General features: G+C 40.9%; 1 protein-coding gene across 1 annotated transcript; it reads right to left on the reverse strand.

The window, feature by feature from the left end:
• Nucleotides 1–1,269: 1,269 nt before the first annotated feature.
• Nucleotides 1,270–17,381, reverse strand: LOC112557561 (G-protein coupled receptor GRL101-like). The gene is made up of 7 exons (XM_025227502.1): nucleotides 16,067–17,381; nucleotides 14,474–15,167; nucleotides 13,475–13,993; nucleotides 13,043–13,076; nucleotides 11,509–12,817; nucleotides 1,644–1,735; nucleotides 1,270–1,341 (listed from the first exon to the last, which is right to left on the reverse strand). The coding sequence occupies exons 2-7, from the start codon at nucleotides 15,118–15,120 to the stop codon at nucleotides 1,270–1,272; spliced, it is 2,673 nt and encodes an 890-aa protein (XP_025083287.1). The 5' UTR covers nucleotides 15,121–15,167; nucleotides 16,067–17,381.
• Between the last annotated feature and the right edge of the window lie 2,166 nt (nucleotides 17,382–19,547).

Here is a 19,547-nt window from a genome sequence, read left to right on the forward strand (position 1 = left end):
TTATCACGCTCTAAAGCGCTAAGAGCATGCTCTATAGGAGTAAGAGTACGAACTTTACAAATTTTGCATTTAGTATTATTATTGACCTCTTGGTAATTTTTGGCAGACAGAGTAGAAGGTACACAGTAGCTTGGAAGACAAATTTATCTAAATCTTACTTTTCCTCCTGTTAGGTACAGAGATGTGTTGATAGGAGTGGATGGAATTGTAAATTATGTCTACCTTTTGCCAAAACTAAAGGACAAAGCAAGTGCTTTACAATGCATGTTGGGCAAGACAGTTTAGTAATGACCTTTAAGGAAATAAGCTGTAGTGAAGACATTGCATCATCGTTCTTCTGCAAGTTTGCCGTTAGTGGCGACGACACTTTACCACAGATGCCGGTGTCACTCACAGCCAACTGGTCAGTGGACGTCTTGCAGTGTCCGTCACTCCACTACACACACACTTTCCTCGCTTGTGATGTCAAGAGTGACTGCTGGGCGGACAAGTATGACAACGCTAAGACATGTAGTGCTCCTCTGACGTCACTTCCGCCCTTCGTCTGTGTATGAACAAGATTCAACGAGTGCCATACTCCCTTGTGTGCGATCATCGTTCTGACTGCACCGATGACAGTGACGAGAATTTGTGTTTTTATTCATGCCCGTTGTACAAGAACGTCTTCGAGTGTTCCAACAAACAGGTAAAACAGTTGAGAAATATATTTATGCATTGTTCATTGTTGGTCATGGTGGTTTATATTAATAAAAGAAGGCAAATAAAGAGATATATTTGCAAGGAGCATGATCCCCAAATATACAGGATGATATATATCGACTTTGTATGTCCATAGTTACAATACAAATATTCTCGCGTTTTCTGTGTCATTGCGAACATTGGTGCAAATCAGTCAGCGTTTTATAAATTTAGAGATTATATGTAGACTTTGTTACATGTTTCCTGTCCTTAGCTTAATTAGAAGTAAGTATAGGAAGTGTCTCCTTTTTTTGGCCACATTCTATGCAAAAAAATTCAGGACTCTTTCGGAATTGCTTTAAAATCGTTACTTTAAGTTTCATTCGCTAATATTTTATGCTGATTACTATCATTTTATTACAACTTTGTTGTTTTCTTACAATCCCTTTAAAAGTTTGTTCTTTTCTTTAAAGTGCATTTCAGATCGATTCCAATGCGATGGTTTCTGGCACTGCCCAGATGGCTCAGACGAAAATGATTGCAAATTTCCCGAAGATATTTTAAGGAAACACAGTCTTCCTCCCCCAACTATCATAGACCTTGACTCGGATGGTCAGCTGGGAGGACATAGTCAACTGACGACGAGAAACGAACCTCTATGTCCTGAAACACATTTCCAGTGTCCAGGAGTTGACTTTTACTGTCTGCCCGTCTATCTTCGCTGTAATGGTGTCTTTGACTGTCCTGGTAAACAGGACGAGACGGCGTGTGACACCTACACCTGTCCCGGCTACTACCGCTGCCGCTCGTCACACGTCTGCCTGCACCCTGATCACGTGTGTGACGGTTGGTCACAGTGTCCTGAGGGAGACGACGAGCTTCTGTGTGACCTTTCTTGTCCTGACACGTGTGTGTGTCACGGACTGGCCTTCACATGCCTGGAAAAAATCAAAGCATCCAGTTACCTTGAACTGCGTTTTCTTGACGCAAGTGGCTCGGGGATGACCCCCAGAGATGTTGTCGATAACACCATGATCGTGTATCTCAGCTTTAACAACTGTAACATCAGTGTTCTCGACTATATGAGCTTTGTTAACCTTCAAATTCTTGACCTAAGTAACAACTATATTACCTCATTCAGTTCTAATATATTCCGAAATTTAAACAATCTGAGGTCGTTACGTTTATCAGGTAACCCTATGACATCCTTATACCTAACTGACAGACCTCCTCACCCTGTACTAAAGCAGGTAATAGACCTTGATGTTTCCAGTGTTAAGTTTTCAATACTGGATGTTATAATTTCTAAAACATTTCCTAACCTACGAAAACTCAATCTCTCTGACTGCGGCGTTGAAACCATTGCTGGCGAGGTGTTCACAAACCTGACTGAACTACGAAGTCTAGATTTAAAGGGGTCTACTGTGAAGTACTTCTCACCACAAACATTTACTACTTTAAGCAAGTTAGAGTCCCTCTATACTGACAACTACAAGGTCTGTTGTCCAGCCTCTCTTCCCGAAAGGTTTATTTTACAGAAGTGTGAAGCGCCCTCTGACGAGGTCTCGTCCTGTGATGCTCTCCTGCGCTCAGACACATACCGTGTCTTCCTCTCGTTATTCGCGTCTTTAGCTCTGATGGGCAACGCGGGAAGTTTTATTTACCGTGTGTTTATCAGTAAGAAAACAAGCAAGCTTGGTTTTGATGTCTTTGTCACTAATTTAAGTATAGCTGACTTTGTGATGGGTGTGTACCTGGCCATCATAGGAATAGCTGACCGTGTGTACCTGGGAAACTACTTGTGGAACGACTTAATATGGAGAAATAGTTTTGTGTGTAAGGTGGCCGGCTTTCTCTGTCTACTGTCTAGTGAAGTGTCAGCTTTCATTATCCTTCTCGTCACATTAGACCGACTCCTTGTCATCGCGTTTCCGTTTAGTGTCCTTCACTTTTGTAAACGTTCTGCGTGGGTAGCTTCAGGTATAGTGTGGAGTGTAGGTGTTAGTATTGCAGTGATTCCTTTGGTTCCTTCAACAACAGACTGGAACTTCTACAGTCAGAATGGTATATGTATTCCGATTCCAATCATTAGGAACTACCTTCCTGGAAAGGACTACGCTTTTGCTGTCATGATTATCCTCAACGGTTTTCTCTTTTTGCTTATTACTATTGGTCAGGTTTTTATTTTTTGTTCTGTAAGAGTCAACAGTATGATAAACTCCGACACATCCAAGAAGACAAAGGACTTGACCATCGCCCGTCGACTGATGACAGTGGTTGTGTCTGACTTTTGCTGCAAGTTCCCCGTGGCCTTGCTGGGACTTCTAGCGGCCCGCGGCACGCCAGTCTCTAGTGAGGTCATCGTCGCTCTCGTCATCTTCATTGTTCCCCTCAATTCCGCTCTCAACCCCTTCCTGTACACATACAATGTGATGATGGAGCGGAGGCGCAAGGCCAAGGAAGCCAGGTTAAAGAAGTTTTTAGTGCCGCTTGCGAAATGTAAGAACACTTAAACAGTTTAGTTTTTGTGAGGATCATGATGACTTTGGATTAGAATTTTGTTGGACTAATTTTTTTGGTCGTTGTACGATCCTTCTTTACGGAAACATTAACTTTGTGACAAAGTGCATAATAAACTTCACATTCGATATCTGATTTGTTGCTTAAAGGCTCCTGTTTTCTTACTTGTTTGCGGAAAACTTAAACACTGTATTATTGATTCTAGCAGCACACTTAGTCAGTTTTTAGAATTTATTATGGCATTTGTAAAGTTTACTGTTCTAAAAGGTTGACGCACGTAGACGCTAAGAATGTGTAGAGTATATATACTGAAATCCATTTTTAGTAGAGAAAAAAGACAATTGCACCTTGATTCTGCCTTCAGGCAAGGTCGTGTCACGTGGCATGTGTAACACCTGACGTTACAGCTGCTGTACGATATAAAGACCTGGCATTAACTCAGTACTATCTACAAAATAGGTGGAGATTCTTAAGGCACTAACAGAGACTGGGTCACTGTCCATTGACAAGTAGAGAAAACTGTATCTCTCTACTCTAGCTGTTCAAAAGCTCTATCGCTTCCCAAAGATTTATATGGAAAATGTTACTCAGCGCCATTCGTGGTGTCTTAAGCATGTGTGTGAGAGAGAGAAAGACACTATTTCAACATAAACACCTACATTTTTCTTGTATATCATGGATATGTATAGATATCTATAATCTAAGGATAAATACTATCTTGAATTGTAACAGTAGTATTGTATTTTTTTTTTATATTCCACTACACCACTCCCTCTACTGGTGCCAATACACGGAGTCAAGGTTACCACACCTGTTAAAATTAGCTGCTACAACCTGTTGACACCGGACTGTTTGCGTCGTAGGTGAAAGTGAGGATGTGTGCATGGTTGCATGAGTAGCTGGATGTGGGTGAGGAAAGAGGAGAAGAAGGGTGGACATGATAGGCAGTAGCAAGCTTCAATGACCACCTGTCCGTCATGTAAGAGCTTGATAGTCATGAGTTGTAGCCATTTGCGAGTTACGGCCAAAATGTTTCTCTGCTAACAATTGCAAGTTTGAAAAGATAGTGTGATAAAACCGGTGTACATTACATCTTCTGCAAGATGTTGATCTTACATTCGTGACTACTTCACCACAACATACCCGGATGTGTACATACCCGATCAGCATCAAAGGGCTGACCGCATCATCTCACCTGTGGCTGTCTTGCTCAGCAGCGGAATCTCGAGGATAAGTGTTGGTCATCTCACGAGACGAATTATTGAGGGTTTCAATGTTCGTGTAACTGCGACCTCGATTAACGACGTCATCAATGGATAGCATTCATTAATGAACATTGAAAGGACCCTTTTCGTCACGAGACATTGGGCAAATAAGTGCAGAAGGCCGAGTGTAGTCATAATTAGTGACTGTGATAGGCACCGAGTTACTCGCTCTCTGGATTAGCAATAGGAATAGTAATGAAAATTTTTGAAAACTAGCTGTTTTGAATCTTCTAATGGTTATTTATATTTGTTCATAAAATATTTAAAGATCTCCGTTTTATTAATAACCCTTTTAATTGTGATAGGTTGGTTACTTGGGGCGTACCTTACAGGTATATAACGGTATCTGCCTACTCCTCGAGTTTCACGACGGCTCTAAATATCAATCTGGGTTGTTGTAGATAGTCTTTCAAAGATGTCCTAGTTTTGTTCGATATCCATTTTTCACAATTAAAATGAAAGTGACTATAAAGACTACAGAACTGCTCAAGCGCCGTCGACAATCGCTCACTATTGTAATTATGCAGTGTTTTGTACAAATCGCAGATTAATAAAGACAATTAAAACTCACTTGCAGTCGTTTCCTCGAAAAACATTGTTTAACTGTGCAGTGTTACTCTTAAATTATATAAAGCAGACTAAAACTCGCTACAGAGTTTTGTTTGTTTGTTTGTTTGTTTGTTTTTTTTGACAGAAGAGAGCCTCTAAAAGTTTTAGGAAGGGTTTGTTGATTAAACTTAAAAAGTAAATGACGGCGATAAACAGTTTGTCACATTCACCGCACACATGCTCGTGACCATTACGCATTTTTTTGAAGCAAATTATATTTACCAATATCAGCTATCAGTAATTCGACCCCTGTCTGTATGATAAAATATAGTTTTGAACATAACACCAATAACTAACTGTTAATTGACTGTGCAGTCGACGACCAGCGATGGGATCGGTAGTGGAAGTGGATGTTACAGAAAAGCATACAACACACATAACAGGAAACAACGTAGTCACCTTTACGGGTATTTCCACCTGCTTGGTGGGTTCCCGAGAGCTTATTTTTTTCTAAACGTCTCAATGAAGGGAAAAAACTTTGGGAGCCTTCGGAAGCGTGACGTCAGCGATCTAAACCAACCTCCGCTTCACTGTTTGCCAACCATGAAACTTGTTCTGGGGATAATTCTACAACTGTTAGACACTATGAAGGGCGGCATGAAGTTAATGACGACATGATAAATAACTCAAGGTCTAAAACTGATGACAGGTAAAGGTAAAATAAATGAGGGCTTAACACAACCGACACGATGTCAAACTACAAGTAGGTGTTAGGAACAGGGGGTTGTTGCCCCTGTCTGTTGTTAATCAGAGATTATTGCCCTTACCAGTATGAGAGTGAGTTTGCTGCGTCGTGGTTTCGCGTCAGAACCCGACGTCATTTTATGACGCAATTTTAGAGGGACGTAGGGTGAAAATTATTTGGAAGGGAGCAGACGGCGGTGAGAAGTGAAGAGAGGCGGACTGAAAGTGTGGAGTGTCCGCTTTGGATCTTGTGTGTCGATCCCAGAGAATTTATTTGTAGTGTTCGCTTTGGATCTTGTGTGTTAATCCCAGAGAATATATTCTTAGTCGTCGAGCTAGATGTCTGCCAAGTCAGCACTTACTCCTATTAAGAACCAGAACGTGTATGTGGTTCCCCCTAAGAGTTTTGTCTATGGATATCAGCCAAGTGTTGCCTAGACTGCACAATTTCTGGACCAGGGAAAGGGAGGAATTTACCAGGACGTTTTATTTTTGGTTGCACAGACGATAATTTCAGGCAGTGCGGTGTGAGTAACTAAGACTTTAACGATCGATTCGAAAACATTCGTCAACTTTGATTTACAGGCCGCGGCGTGAAAGACATACAAACTTTACAAACCTTTTCGCAGTATCGTCCGTGTGTTTAATGTTGACTGATATAAAAGCTTCGTTGCCCACGACAAATCTATGTGATTTGTGAATGAAAGAACACGAAAGGGGACGGTGCGTACAGTGAGTGCGAGTAGTGTGAAAGTGTGAATTGAACGCGTCCCTGACAGTAAGTTACATTAGAGAGCTCCCTGAGCTACGCATCTGTAGTGTAGTGGTTGCGAAGTCTGAAGATTGACAGTTGGTGTGTTCAAAACTTGGACTCGATTTTTTTTCTGTTTTGCTTTGGGATGTTTTCGTTCTCTAACATGATCAAGCCTTTCACGAAAAGCTATTGATTGTCAAGCGAAACCATATAATCTAGTGGGTACAAGCGACCATTTGTTTGACATGATCAGCTATTTTAAAATCTATGTGAAGCTAATTTTTTATCTATTTTGTTTTTTGTTTTGTTTTTTTTGTTTAAATGCTTATGCCCGCAGGGCTTCTGCTTACTCAAAAAAACTGCGTACAGTACGCATTAAAAGTTCGGAGTACCCCTTCGATTTTCGTCAATGGGGTCCCATTCAAGTTTGGGCGAAGAACAGGGACCCCTTAAAAATCTGAAGAAGGGGTCCCTGGGACCCCAAAGAATTTAGCCTTAGCAGAAGCCCTGCTGCCCTGTTTACTCCAGGAAGCAAGGTCAATGAAGTAAGCATAGTATACAATTTGTTCAGCTGACATGTGATTGTATTGACTGCAATTTGCTTCTCTGGGATGCATTGTTATGATTTCACGGAATAAAATGTTATTAAGGAAATGATAGTTAATGTCGGCAGGAAACTCGAGGTTCTGTCGAGCTTCTCATTCTCAACGGCGAGGCCACTGAGCAGGTCAACAAAGAGGTTTTCAATATCAGAGAGGCTCAGCCTCGTCTTGACTTTCTCCTTCAGCTGAAGAACTTGGGCACAAGATGGGACATTCTGGTCCTGTTTTATCGGGTGGCGATGGAGAGTGTACTGACAGTATCACTGTCCGGTACAGTAGTACCACCTAAAAACAGAAAGTCCTACTCGACTGGGTTGTGTGTGCTGCATCGGACGTGACCTGCTCCTTGTGACCTATCGCCTATGACCTAACCCTTGTGACCTAACCCCTGAGGGAACAATCTACTCCCAGCTATGTTTTTGGCCGGAGCACAAGATTTCATTGATGTCTGATGCTTCCCAACCGGCCTCCTGCTCTCTGGGGGAAATTTTTGTGCTGATTTGGAAAGGGAACAGTTTGCCCTTTACTTGTGATTTCGTATTGTGTATGAGGATGGAGGTATAGGGTAATATGGGAATTGGAGGAGGGTCGTTGCTCTGTAACGCGGAAGGTGTTGTGAACTGTTTCTTGTGCTCTCTCTGCCTGTTGCTGTCATTTGCTCTTGATGTCCGCAGAGATGGTATACTATACTGGTTGCCAGATCCTTTTTTATTTCCCTATTCTAGGTTTGTTTTGTTTTTCTTTTAGTTTTCTTCAATTTTATTTTTGTCTTTTTAAGCCTGGTATTAGCATGGTTTGGTTAGCTACTTTACAGTTTATAATTTTCGTTTTACAGGTCACATGGTAATATACTTCACTCACGAATTTGACACATTATCCTAAAGAGTTTAATGTAATTTTTTGTTCAAAGTGTGCAAAGTTTAATTCCCTTTTAACAGCGCCATATAGTTTCCAGAAGATGAAGACACCAGGGCGGTTGTACGAAGCAGTGAACAATCAAGAAGCTGCATAGAAAATCAACGAATCAACCTAGGAACAGGTCTTTGACCAAGCTGCTGCTTATGTCCTGTTATCTCTATTTCAACTGAGTTTGAAAGCCAAATCTCATGAATCTCAATTTCCACATCGGACAGTTAAAGCTGAAAGTAGGTGAGAATCATATGCTACTTCTCAACACTCTTAAAATACTCACATACATCAAAGTTTTGTTGATCAGCTTCAACATTCGTCTGATTGAAACGTTCAATCAGATATTTAAAAAAAACAAGAGCAAGTTTAAAACTGTGCTGATGGGAATTATTAACCTCTAGAGGCAGTTGCAGTTGCTCTGAGTGCAAATGTTGAGTCTTCTGCCTATTAAACGTCTTGTCTCTGTGTGTTTGTGTGATTGTTTGTGTGCGTGTGCACGTGCAGACATATCACGAAAACGTTAAAGCTTGCTGTTTTATTTCACATTTTATTAGTCTGTTAGAGTGATTGGAGCTATCCGTACAATAGTCCACAGACTACAGTGTAGGAATATTAAGCCGCGGTGATTGGATTCCAAACTGGTTAACCACGACTTAAATATCTTTTTTTATAATGGATAAATTACAATAAATAATGAAATAAATTAAATGTTTTTAGCACAATGCTTCATTTTAACTTTGTAGCATTGTAAGTGTAAATCGGTTACAATGGCAACCTCCATAAGGCTGACACTCATTGTGTATAAAACAGATTAATATTTGAATTTAAAGGTGAGTTTATTGTTTATTAACAAATAAAAGACCAATCTTCTATAAATACTTCTTTAAAGTTATAAGACAGCATTTAAATATTTAATCCGCGATAGTAACATGTCAATCATGGACATTCGCAATGCCCCAATGACAGGTACCAGCGTTCTCGAGTGTAGGAGACCATGTCCAGGTCCGTACAATCCACAGTGTCAACACATTTGGATCCGAGCATTTTTGCGGCATAAGCGCATTTGCGAATTACAGGACTGAATGACACTACACTGTCTTTTGCTTAAAGAACAACTCAATTAAGTTCACAGATGTTCTTTACCAGTAATGGTTGTCGTGGTCTGTCTCATGACATCAACGATTTTTAGTGATAAATTAACATTTATAACCAAGATGAATGGCCTCACGTGTAACCTTTCTTGATCCCTTCCTTCTTCATTTGTTCGTTTTTTCCTTCCTTCCACACAATAGCAGTGGCAAGCTTATCCACTCAGTTTTTTTCCTGTTGCCTCCCCGCCTACAGACCACACCGAGAGTGATTGTGACATGAGAAACACTATCGGACCCGTTTAGACAATGGAATGTTTTGTTAAGCTTTACTACAGCACAAACTCAACCACTTGAATAAAAAAAATCAAGAAAGGAAATATGAGAAAAAAAAGAAAAATATGGCAAAGACACAAACCGTAATACAAAATATACATATGACAGTGTTTAAAAATCATGCAAAACTATCTTTACAAGTTCTCATCATTTGTGGCTGTATCACCATGGACGTGTATCTGCTGCTGAAGCTTGATTTGTTCACACTTATCTCCGTTAGACAAAGTATAATCGACAAATATAGTTTTTCTGATAAAGTATAAATTACAGATATATTGTTTTGGTTCAGTTCTGAAACCTTACAACTTTGCAAGGATATCAATTAAGAAAATATAGTTAAGCCTCAACAAATAATTATTCCAATATTTCTTTCGATAAATGGTTTACATTTATGGGAAGATGGTGGTGACCCTAGTCGCACCGTGGAGCGAGCAGGTTTCCCTGAGGGAGGGAAACAACTTTCATCATCTTTTTTCGCCAGGGATAGAGGTAGGTATACAGGATTCAATAAAACCAGGCGTTGGCATTCTGTTAAGGCATAGTTTAATATTATGGTCTTGCTCTACTCTGGGAGACACAACACATGTAATCTTCAAAATATCACCAGCAAGCCATTAGAGATTTGGAGTTATCTAGGAATATTTTAAACATGTTAAATCTGGCCTCTTTCAAATAATGATGATGATGATGATGATGACGATGACGACGACGACGACGACGACGACGACGACGACGACGATAATAATAATATAAACAAAGAAAAAATTGAATAGGTATTTTCTTTGAGCTCGGAAGCATTCATGTAGCAGATTATATTAATAATAATAATTTTTAAAAAAAACTAATTGAGGCTGCTAATGTTTCTTTCCACATCAAAGGTCATAAAACTGATCTCAAAGGGTGAAGCTACCTACCACTTTTTTTTAACTGATCATTAGGTTGCCTGCAAAATATTGGATCGAAAAGCCAAAATGAGTTCACAAGACGCCAGAAGAAAAGCAGCGAACATCCAGTTTAAAAACGGTCAACTGTTTGCCATCCTTCAGGAGTCGCAAAACAAACGCATGCGTAAAGTGAAATAAACTTGATGAAACACTACAGTAATCTTCAGCAGAAAATGATATAACGGAAGTAAGACGTATACAGCTTGTGTGCAAGACTACCAAATAAGCATCATTAAAGTATAAGATGTCTATAATGCCTATAATTAATTTAAAAAAACATCTTAATTCTTCTATAAAGAAAAAATCATAAAAAGTACACACATTTATTAACAATTCAGATTTCATATATAAACCGTATAAAATATTTTCTCAAGCACACTGTGTTATTTCAGTGTTCCTTTTTTGCGAAAGTGATATAAAATATTTCTTTAGTTTTACTTCCCTAGCCTTTCGCCTCCGCTCCTTCACAATGTTAAAAGTGTACAGGAAGGGGTTGAGAACAGAGTTGAGAGGAACAATGAAGATGACGAGAGCGACGATGACCTCACTAGAGACTGGCGTGCCGCGGGCCGCTAGAAGTCCCAGCAAGGCCACGGGGAACTTGCAGCAAAAGTCAGACACAACCACTGTCATCAGTCGACGGGCGATGGTCAAGTCCTTCGTCTTCTTGGATGTGTCGGAGTTAGTTATCCTGTTAATTCTTAATCGACCAAAAGATGAAGAACTGACCGGCAGCAATGAACAGGAAAAAATACCGTTGAGGATAATCATGACAGCAAAAGAGTAGTCGTTACCTGCAAAGTAGTTCCTGATAAAATGGAATCGGAATACAAATCCCGTTCTGACTGTAAAAGTTCCAAACTGTTGTTGACGGCAGCAAAGGAATCACTGCAATAAGAACACCTACACTCCATACTATACCTGAAGCAATCCATGCAGAACGTTTAGAAAATCGAAACAAGCTAAATGGAAACGCGATGACAAGGAATCGGTCTAATGTGACGAAGAAAATAATAAAAGCTGACACTTCACTAGACAGTAGACAGAGAAAGCCGGCCAGCTTACACACAAAACTATTTCTCCATATTAAGTCGTTCCACAAGTAGTTTCCCAGGTACACACGGTCAGCTATTCCTATGATGGCCAGGTACACACCCATCACAAAGTCAGCTATACTTAAATTAGTGACAAAGACATCAAAACCAAGGTTGCTTGTTTTCTTACTGATAAACACACGGTAAATAAAACTTCCCGCGTTGCCCATCAGAGCTAAAGCCGCGAATAACGAGAGGAAGACACGGTATGTGTCTGAGCGCAGGAGAGCATCACAGGACGAGATCTCGTCAGAGGGCGCTTCACACTTCTGTAAAATAAACCGTTCGGGAAGAGAGGCTGGACAACAGACCTTGTAGTTGTCAGTATAGAGGGACTCTAACTTACTTAAGGTAGTAAATGATTGAGGTGGAAAATAGTGAAGAAGAGAACCCAGCATATCTAGACTTCGTAGTTCAGTCAGGTTTGTGAACACCTCGCCAGCAATGGTTTCAACGCCGCAGTCAGAGAGATTGAGTTTTCGTAGATTAGGAAATGTTGCAGAAATTATAACGTCGAGTATTGAAAACTTAACTCTGGAAACATCAAGATCTGTTACCTGTCGTAGTACAGGATGAGGAGGCCTATCAGTTGGGTATAATGATGAAAGAGGATTACCTGAAAGATCCAAAGATCTCAGATTATATAAATTACGGAAATTTTTATAACGTAATGATTTAATATAGTTATCACTTAGGTCAAGGATCCTAAGGTTAACAAATATTAAATCGTCATAAACTCTGATGCTACAATTTTTAAAGCTGAGATAAACGATCATGGTGTTATTGACAACATCTCTGGGGGTCATCCCCGAGCCACTTGCATCAAGAAACCTCAGTTCCAGGTAACTAGACGCTGCAAACCTTGCCGTGCAGGTGAAGGCCAGTCCGTGACACACACACGTGTCAGGACAAGAAAGGTCACACAGAAGCTCGTCGTCTCCCTCAGGACACTGTGACCAACCGTCACACACGTGATCAGGGTGCAGACAGACGTGGGACGAGCGGCAGCGGTAGTAGCCGGGACAGGTGTAGGTGTCACACGCCGTCTCGTCCTGTTTACCAGGACAGTCAAAGACACCATTACAGCGGAGATAGACTGGGAAACAGTAGAAGTTACTTCCTGGACACTGGAAATATGTTTCAGGACACAGAGGTTCGCGTGTCATAGACAGTGGCTTTACTGCTCTTAGCTTACCATCAGAGTCAATGTCTATGAGCGCAGGGAAAGGTTTACCCCTTTTTGCTTGTAGATAGCCGAGATGGTCGCACATGAGTTCGTCTAAACCATCAGCACAATGCCAGAAATTGTCACATTCGAATCGAACTGGTATGCACTGGAAAGAACACGACATGTTGTAAAGTATAAACCAGAGAGCGTTCTCGTAAGACGATAGATATACAGCGTCATGAAATTGTTATTAAAATAATAGAACATAAAAAAAAAAACTTAGGGAATGAAATCTATTCTTACAGATTAGTATTAGTTTTACGATTTGTCTTCGACATTTGTTAACATTTCTCTGCTAAATTTAAAAAATAGAGTTGCCAACTTCACTTACTTTTTCCAGAACCGAAAAACTCCCTTTCAAAAACCTTGTTGATAAAGAAAATGTTTTAACTAAAATTTAGCTAGAGGCATGTCATATATAAATGAGTCTACAGATGATCGTTAAGATTTTGAATTAAAAAAAAACTGCTCTAAGGCTGGCAATAAAAATTGCAATCACAAACTATAAGAATAATTCTATTGTAACTACGGAATGTATTTTCGGGATTCTGATTGTTATAATTAAATCTCTTTTCTTTATATCAGTTACTGTCCATACTCCCATTCCACTACCTCCCCTAGTTTTGACATTTTGTCATTATGGCTTCTCTGATATTTTTTTTATTGAGATGAAATGCTAAGCGCAAACGTGGTGGGGAAAGGTCATGACTGAGTCATTATTAAGTGGATACTACAGCTACTGCCCTCCCCTCCACACACACACTGTATTACCTGTTTGTTGGTACACTCGAAAACATTTTTGCTACGTGAACACGAAGAAAATATGCAAAAGCTCTCGTCACTGTTATCAATGCAATCAGGACGATGGTCGCACACAAAGGAGTAGGGCACTCGTTGATTCTCGTTGACACACGAGAAAGTGGGCGGAAATGACGTCAGAGGAGCACTACATGTCTTAGCGTTGTCATACTTGTCCGCCCAGCACTCACTCTTGACATCACAAGCGAGGAAAGTGTGTGTGTAGTGGAGTGACGGACACTGCAAGACGTCCACTGACCAGTTGGCTGTGAGTGACACCGGCATCTGTGGTAAAGTGTCGTCGCCACTAACGGCAAACTTGCAGACGAACATAGACGCTATCGTACTATAGCAGCTTGGTGTAAGTACCTGTAGGCTTTTTGTGGTAAAGTAGATGCCAATGCAGTCGCTAATTAGATAAAAAATATCTATTGGCAGAAAGTGGCGGAATATTCCATCCAGCCCTGTCAACCCTTGACTGTACCTAACACCAGAGGAAAGAATGTGAGAGATTTTACTTCCCGACTGATCATACTCATTCTTTTACACCATGAAAACTACACCGAACGATAAAAAGTAATGCTCTGTAACTATTTGTGATTATGGTAATGACTTCTGGTTTACTTGGATGGTATTCAGGTGGATAATGGTCGCTGAATGCAGACATTCAAAGTCAAAGGAGGTAATTTGAACATTATAAGGCTTATTAATTAGCTGATTTATTTTATAGATTGCCTATTAGTTATCTCTCCGTATGTGTGTGCGCGCGCGCGTGTGTGTGTGTGTGTGTGTGTGTGTGTGTAAAAAGTTCAATTTGTTCGATGATCTTGGTAGAAAATGTTCGTTTTGTAAAGATAAAAATATCATTTTCAAGATTAATTTTCAAAGTCAATTTACAAATTAGAGATCAAGGCTTATTTAATTAATAGATATTAATAGAAATTTGAAAACTACAGTAGCTTACATGTATGGCAATGGAGGGGAGGGTGGTACAAGCCCATAAAGCAAGTATTCGTAGGGACGATATCGCAGAATATCGAGAGTTGCCTCCCATTCTGCCGGTGTGTTCGCTGCCGTAAGCTGCATTCCTCGAGACTCACAGGTTTTCGACGCAGTGTTCCACGAAATGTTTTGGTCTGTCTTCGTAAACTGTAGACATGTGCCGTTAGCTGACAGGAAGCCTGGACCACACACGTGACTGGTGTAAGGACAGTCCACTTCGTCCTCGCCGCCCACGCAGTCGGACACCAGGTTACACGGGAAGTGCAGGCGGAAGTCGGGCCAGTGCGGCACAGAGCAGTTCCACCTGCCGTCACTCAGTTGTTGGGGAAGAGCGGAGAGGGCGTGAAAAGTGAAATCAAGTCTAAACCCTGTCCCTGGATTAAATGTCACAGACTGGAAGTGAATGTACAGCTTGCTGACATTGTAGAGAGAGACAGGTGGCTTGTGACTGGTACATATCTCATGAATCACATACTTGTTGAGAACGCGTTCACTGTAAAGAGATATTTTGTCAAACAAGCATTTTGGAGATCCTGCGATATTTACTTCTTGAAAACTGACCATTACTTTATGATGCTCGGGGATACGTATCTCAGTCCAACTATCCATGAATGGATACAGAGTTTTCCCGTTCCAGTTAGGCGTTTGAACATAGCCTGTAATCAGTGATATAATATTACGATTAACTACTTACAAATTTACTCAGATACACACATGAGTACACACATGCACATTGGACATAAACACACAAATGTCATCATGTGAAGCACTTTGATGAAACCAAGGCAATTCGCAACTACTTAGAAATATTTTATATATGCTGTTAGAATGCTTCTTCGTTTATACGAGTCGAATTAAAGGGATACTAAAGGCAAAATAAAACTGCTTAGAATCGCGTAAAGAGTAGGATAAATTTCAATCTTGTCTATTTATATGTGTGTTCATGTGGAAAACGTTGAAGGTTTTTAGTAGAATGTTGTGTTTAATAAGAGAAACTACACGGGACGGTTCTCCATCACGTGACCCTATGCCGTGTGGTTTCCATAGTGAAAACCATACCTCGAGAATGTGCTGCACCCGATTGCCACGAAAAGATGAGAAAAGATTCAAAATTTTGTTTTCATCAGTTTCCGTAAGACAGAACCTTACAAGCCTTACACACAGAGTGCGTCATAGAATAAAAAGACGTCAAATCTTCGTAATGACACAGATACAGACACTTCCTGTCAGAGACTGACGTCACAATAAGACTCTGACATCACAGGACTCCTCAGCTTGACCATCTCGGGAAGCTATCGTGGTTACTCGGCGGAAGGACACAAGGGTCGATTTTACTGGATTTTTTCAATTGTTATAAACATCGGCAACCGAAATAGTGCTAATAAGTGGTAATTAAGTGAGAAACGAATCCTTTATTTCTCCTGCATTGCTCTCGTGCTCTGTAATTGTAACACAGGGGTACGCGCCGGGAGGAACAATACCACAACAACCACCAATAGAACCTCACCCTCATAGCCTTAGTTAATGGCTTGGCTTACAAACAGCAGTCCCCCACCTTACTCCTGCCGGCTTTGGCCTGAATTTATGTTTCTGACAGGTAGCAGACATTCTGGTCGTGTAGACCTTGGAGTGTTGACGACGACAGCTGGCGGACACGATGTTCCTTCGTCGTTGTCCTTCCCCTTGAGTCAAGATTCTCTGACCAAGTAAGATGATTTTCTTTCAAGTCTTCGTCCTCCTGTCTCAAGTCTGCCTCGGCATTAACTGTTCCTCTCGCACCGACACCATGCCGAGATAAGTCTGGCAAAGCTCTTTTTCAATTGCTTAAATTTTATACATTACCGGAGTGTCATAGAAAGAACTCGGATCACACTCTCGACACCTCTACCAAGTCAAGCCGACATTTACCGTACGCGCACACTTTCACTAAATTGCTAATTATACTTCAACTTAACTCAGAGACCCCATCGCGCATCCCCAAGAACCAACAAAAGGCAATATAGATGTATTAAAGAAAGTTCTTAATAATCCAGAACTTTCCAAATCAATTCACAAGATGATAAAATTTCAAATATGGCGGTTCTCTAAGCGTCCCGTTATTTCTCTATCCCTAGTCCAGATGTCGTGAGCCACTAATTACTTCTACACACAGCACACTACACTCGTGTAAAGCGCACTCGCCATTTATCTTTCCACACAAAAGTCTCTTGCCACGTGGAGGGCCCTCTGATGTTGCTGACGTCCGAGAATCCGTTGATCGCAGCGGCCTCCGTTACGAGCGCAGAGACCCTGGCACCGCCGTGTGTCACCACGTGTCTCTCTCGTCTCGAGGCAGGACTGTCGCGAGCTCAGAAGGGCCTAACAAGGACCAACGCTTCTCTACCAGCCTCAGCCTCTACTCCCGCCCCTATGACGTCTTTTTCTGCTTCAAGTGACGTGCAACAAATGACGCACACAAGACGTCAGACACAAGACGTCAGACACAAGACACCATTGGTACACGAGATAACACGAGACCTACCACAACTCACTGACCTCACTTGACCTGTGTCTAGCCCCAGCCCCACTCATCGAATAAACACTCATTCTGTCCTGCTGCCAGGTGTTACAGCCCTCGCGTGTTTTCTCTCCCGACAGCCGTCAGAATAATCGTGTATTGATTCAGTTATCAGGTTGGCTTCACTTCTCAGTCATTTAAGATAATAGACAATCGGTAATTTAATTACTCAGTCACGTAAAAAAAAAATCAAAAAAAAATCCGTGTTTCACGTACCCTGCGTGGCTGTTGTATAGTTGATTTCCAGCTGGAAAGGAACTGCGGATATATTGATGAATAAAGAAAATATCGTACTTGAAGTGTTCATTTTGCTGATCACCAACTTTGACCTTATTGCTAAAAGAAAAGATATCGTCAGAAGCCGCGCAGAAATGCACGAGCGACATGTTGTCTTTTCCAAGGTCAAAGATCTTTAGGCCAACATCATCACACGACGATTTTCTAGTCACCATCATTTGAATTTTAGCCGACGTGGTCACGTGGTACAGTTACTATAATTGTACATTTTCCTATCGCAGTTAAATGCGAAGCTCTTATTCCTATTTGCATAAGTCTTACATTGAACTCATCTGATGATTGTTCAATCAAACATTTTTCAAAGTAATCGAGAGAAATATTGACGGATGAATAAATGTCATTTTGTAAAAACAAGTTTACACTTGTATTGTTATTTTCTTTTACATCCCTAGTGACGATATCTGACAGTGAAGACGGTGTAAGTCTTCTGTCTAACTGTTCAGTGTCAGACGTGACGTCAGGTGTAGACACTGTCACGTGACTAGTAGAAACATCGCGTCTGACGAGAGACAGAGAAGATAACAAGTATTCATTATCAAACCGGCGCGAGTGGTTCTCTGTGTCCGAAGTGTTTGCTAATGTCCCTGAGTTAGAAAATACAAATGTTTCAGTCGTGAGTTTTTGAACAACTAAACCTAGGAGAATCACCGTTTTCCCAACGGAAATCATTTGAGAACTATAAACACTAGTCAGTGCTGCGGTCCTGTCAAGTTTCTGTGACTGAGTGACGCCGTGTGGGCTCCCTGTCTGCCAGGCTGATTTAAATACATTTAACTACTCCCCGCCTGCTTGAAATCCTTTGTTCCAGAATAGAATTCTAAAAGTAATTTTTTTTTTAATACGTGTTGTACAGGTAAACTACAGTTAGCTTTTAAAAAATTTCTTTTGAGAAAAGTCAGATATTCGTAGCTTACAAAACACTACTTATAGTAAAAAAGAGAGTGTAAATTGTGTACGTGTGTGTACGTTCACGGAAGACGTTGATTGACGCCCATGCTCGCGGCGCGCACACACACACAGACACAGACACAGTCGTACACAAACGCACGTAGAGCACAAAATTAGTTTTAAAAATTTTCTGAGGGAATATTAAGATTTACTTTGTCAAAGTTTTTGTGAGTATTTCGCAGCTGTCAATGTCTGTGTCTTGCTATTTTTTGGAAGCGCATGAACAGCGTGAAGAACGTCACACAGAAGGACGTACACGTACATACACACACAATGGTGCGTGCACATACAGATGCGTGCTTTCATGCACTTGCGTGTATTTTTGGACTTAAAGAAATTTTCCTATGAAATTGTTTTTATTTCTCTTAAGGTAACGCATAAATCCATGTTCACACACACACACAGACTCATGCCATGAGGAGGAGCCAGTGTTCTGGATGTGACTGTGGTCCTGTCGTAGACTTTAGTCGTCGCCATTCGTCATGCAGTCATCACACTTCAGCTCTTGTTTCATCTTTTGTCGGAACTGTCGTCAGCTGTCACAGATCTCGTAGTTAAACTGCAGCTTCATAATTTTCTCCTCCATGATCTGGCTTAAAGCACATGGTCCTGTGTGCTTGAGATCTTATGAAGAAGGAATGTATTGTCGAGGAAGAGTCTTTTAGGCGTTGTGTGTGGATGATGGTGTTGACACAGAAGTCGATGCACCGCGAAACATCAGCAGATTCTTCAAGAGACTGACAAGGAAACTTTAAGGTGTTGCACTGGGAGTCGAACCATCCCTGAAGCTGGTCATATATCAAGGCTCTTACACTAACTAATGAGCTTACATTAGTGAAATACTTTGGCAGAATCAGGACTACATTCAGGTAAGACGAGCCACGCGGCACAATACCTTGATTCTTGAAAGTAGGAGCTTTTTGTTAACATTATAGCACAGAGTTTACGACAACGAACCCAGGACAAAATCTAGTCCTTACTTGATATGATGACTAGTGGAATTTAAATATTATTTATTCTTTTAATGACAGAAGTTCCAGAAGGCCTAACGCTTGGCTACGACACAAATGGTGAAAACACTTATCGCGGGGTGCTCGCGTAATGACCTGTGAGTGGTTAAAATCATTTTTCAAGCAGCCACTCTTAACCGTTAAATGTGCATATATATATAATACGTTTTGTTTATTTTTCTTATAATTCGAAATGGGAAATTTGATTCTATGGCTGCTATGAT

Source organism: Pomacea canaliculata, linkage group LG2 (genome assembly GCF_003073045.1).
Source record: "Pomacea canaliculata isolate SZHN2017 linkage group LG2, ASM307304v1, whole genome shotgun sequence".
NCBI classification, from domain to species: Eukaryota; Metazoa; Mollusca; class Gastropoda; order Architaenioglossa; family Ampullariidae; genus Pomacea; species Pomacea canaliculata.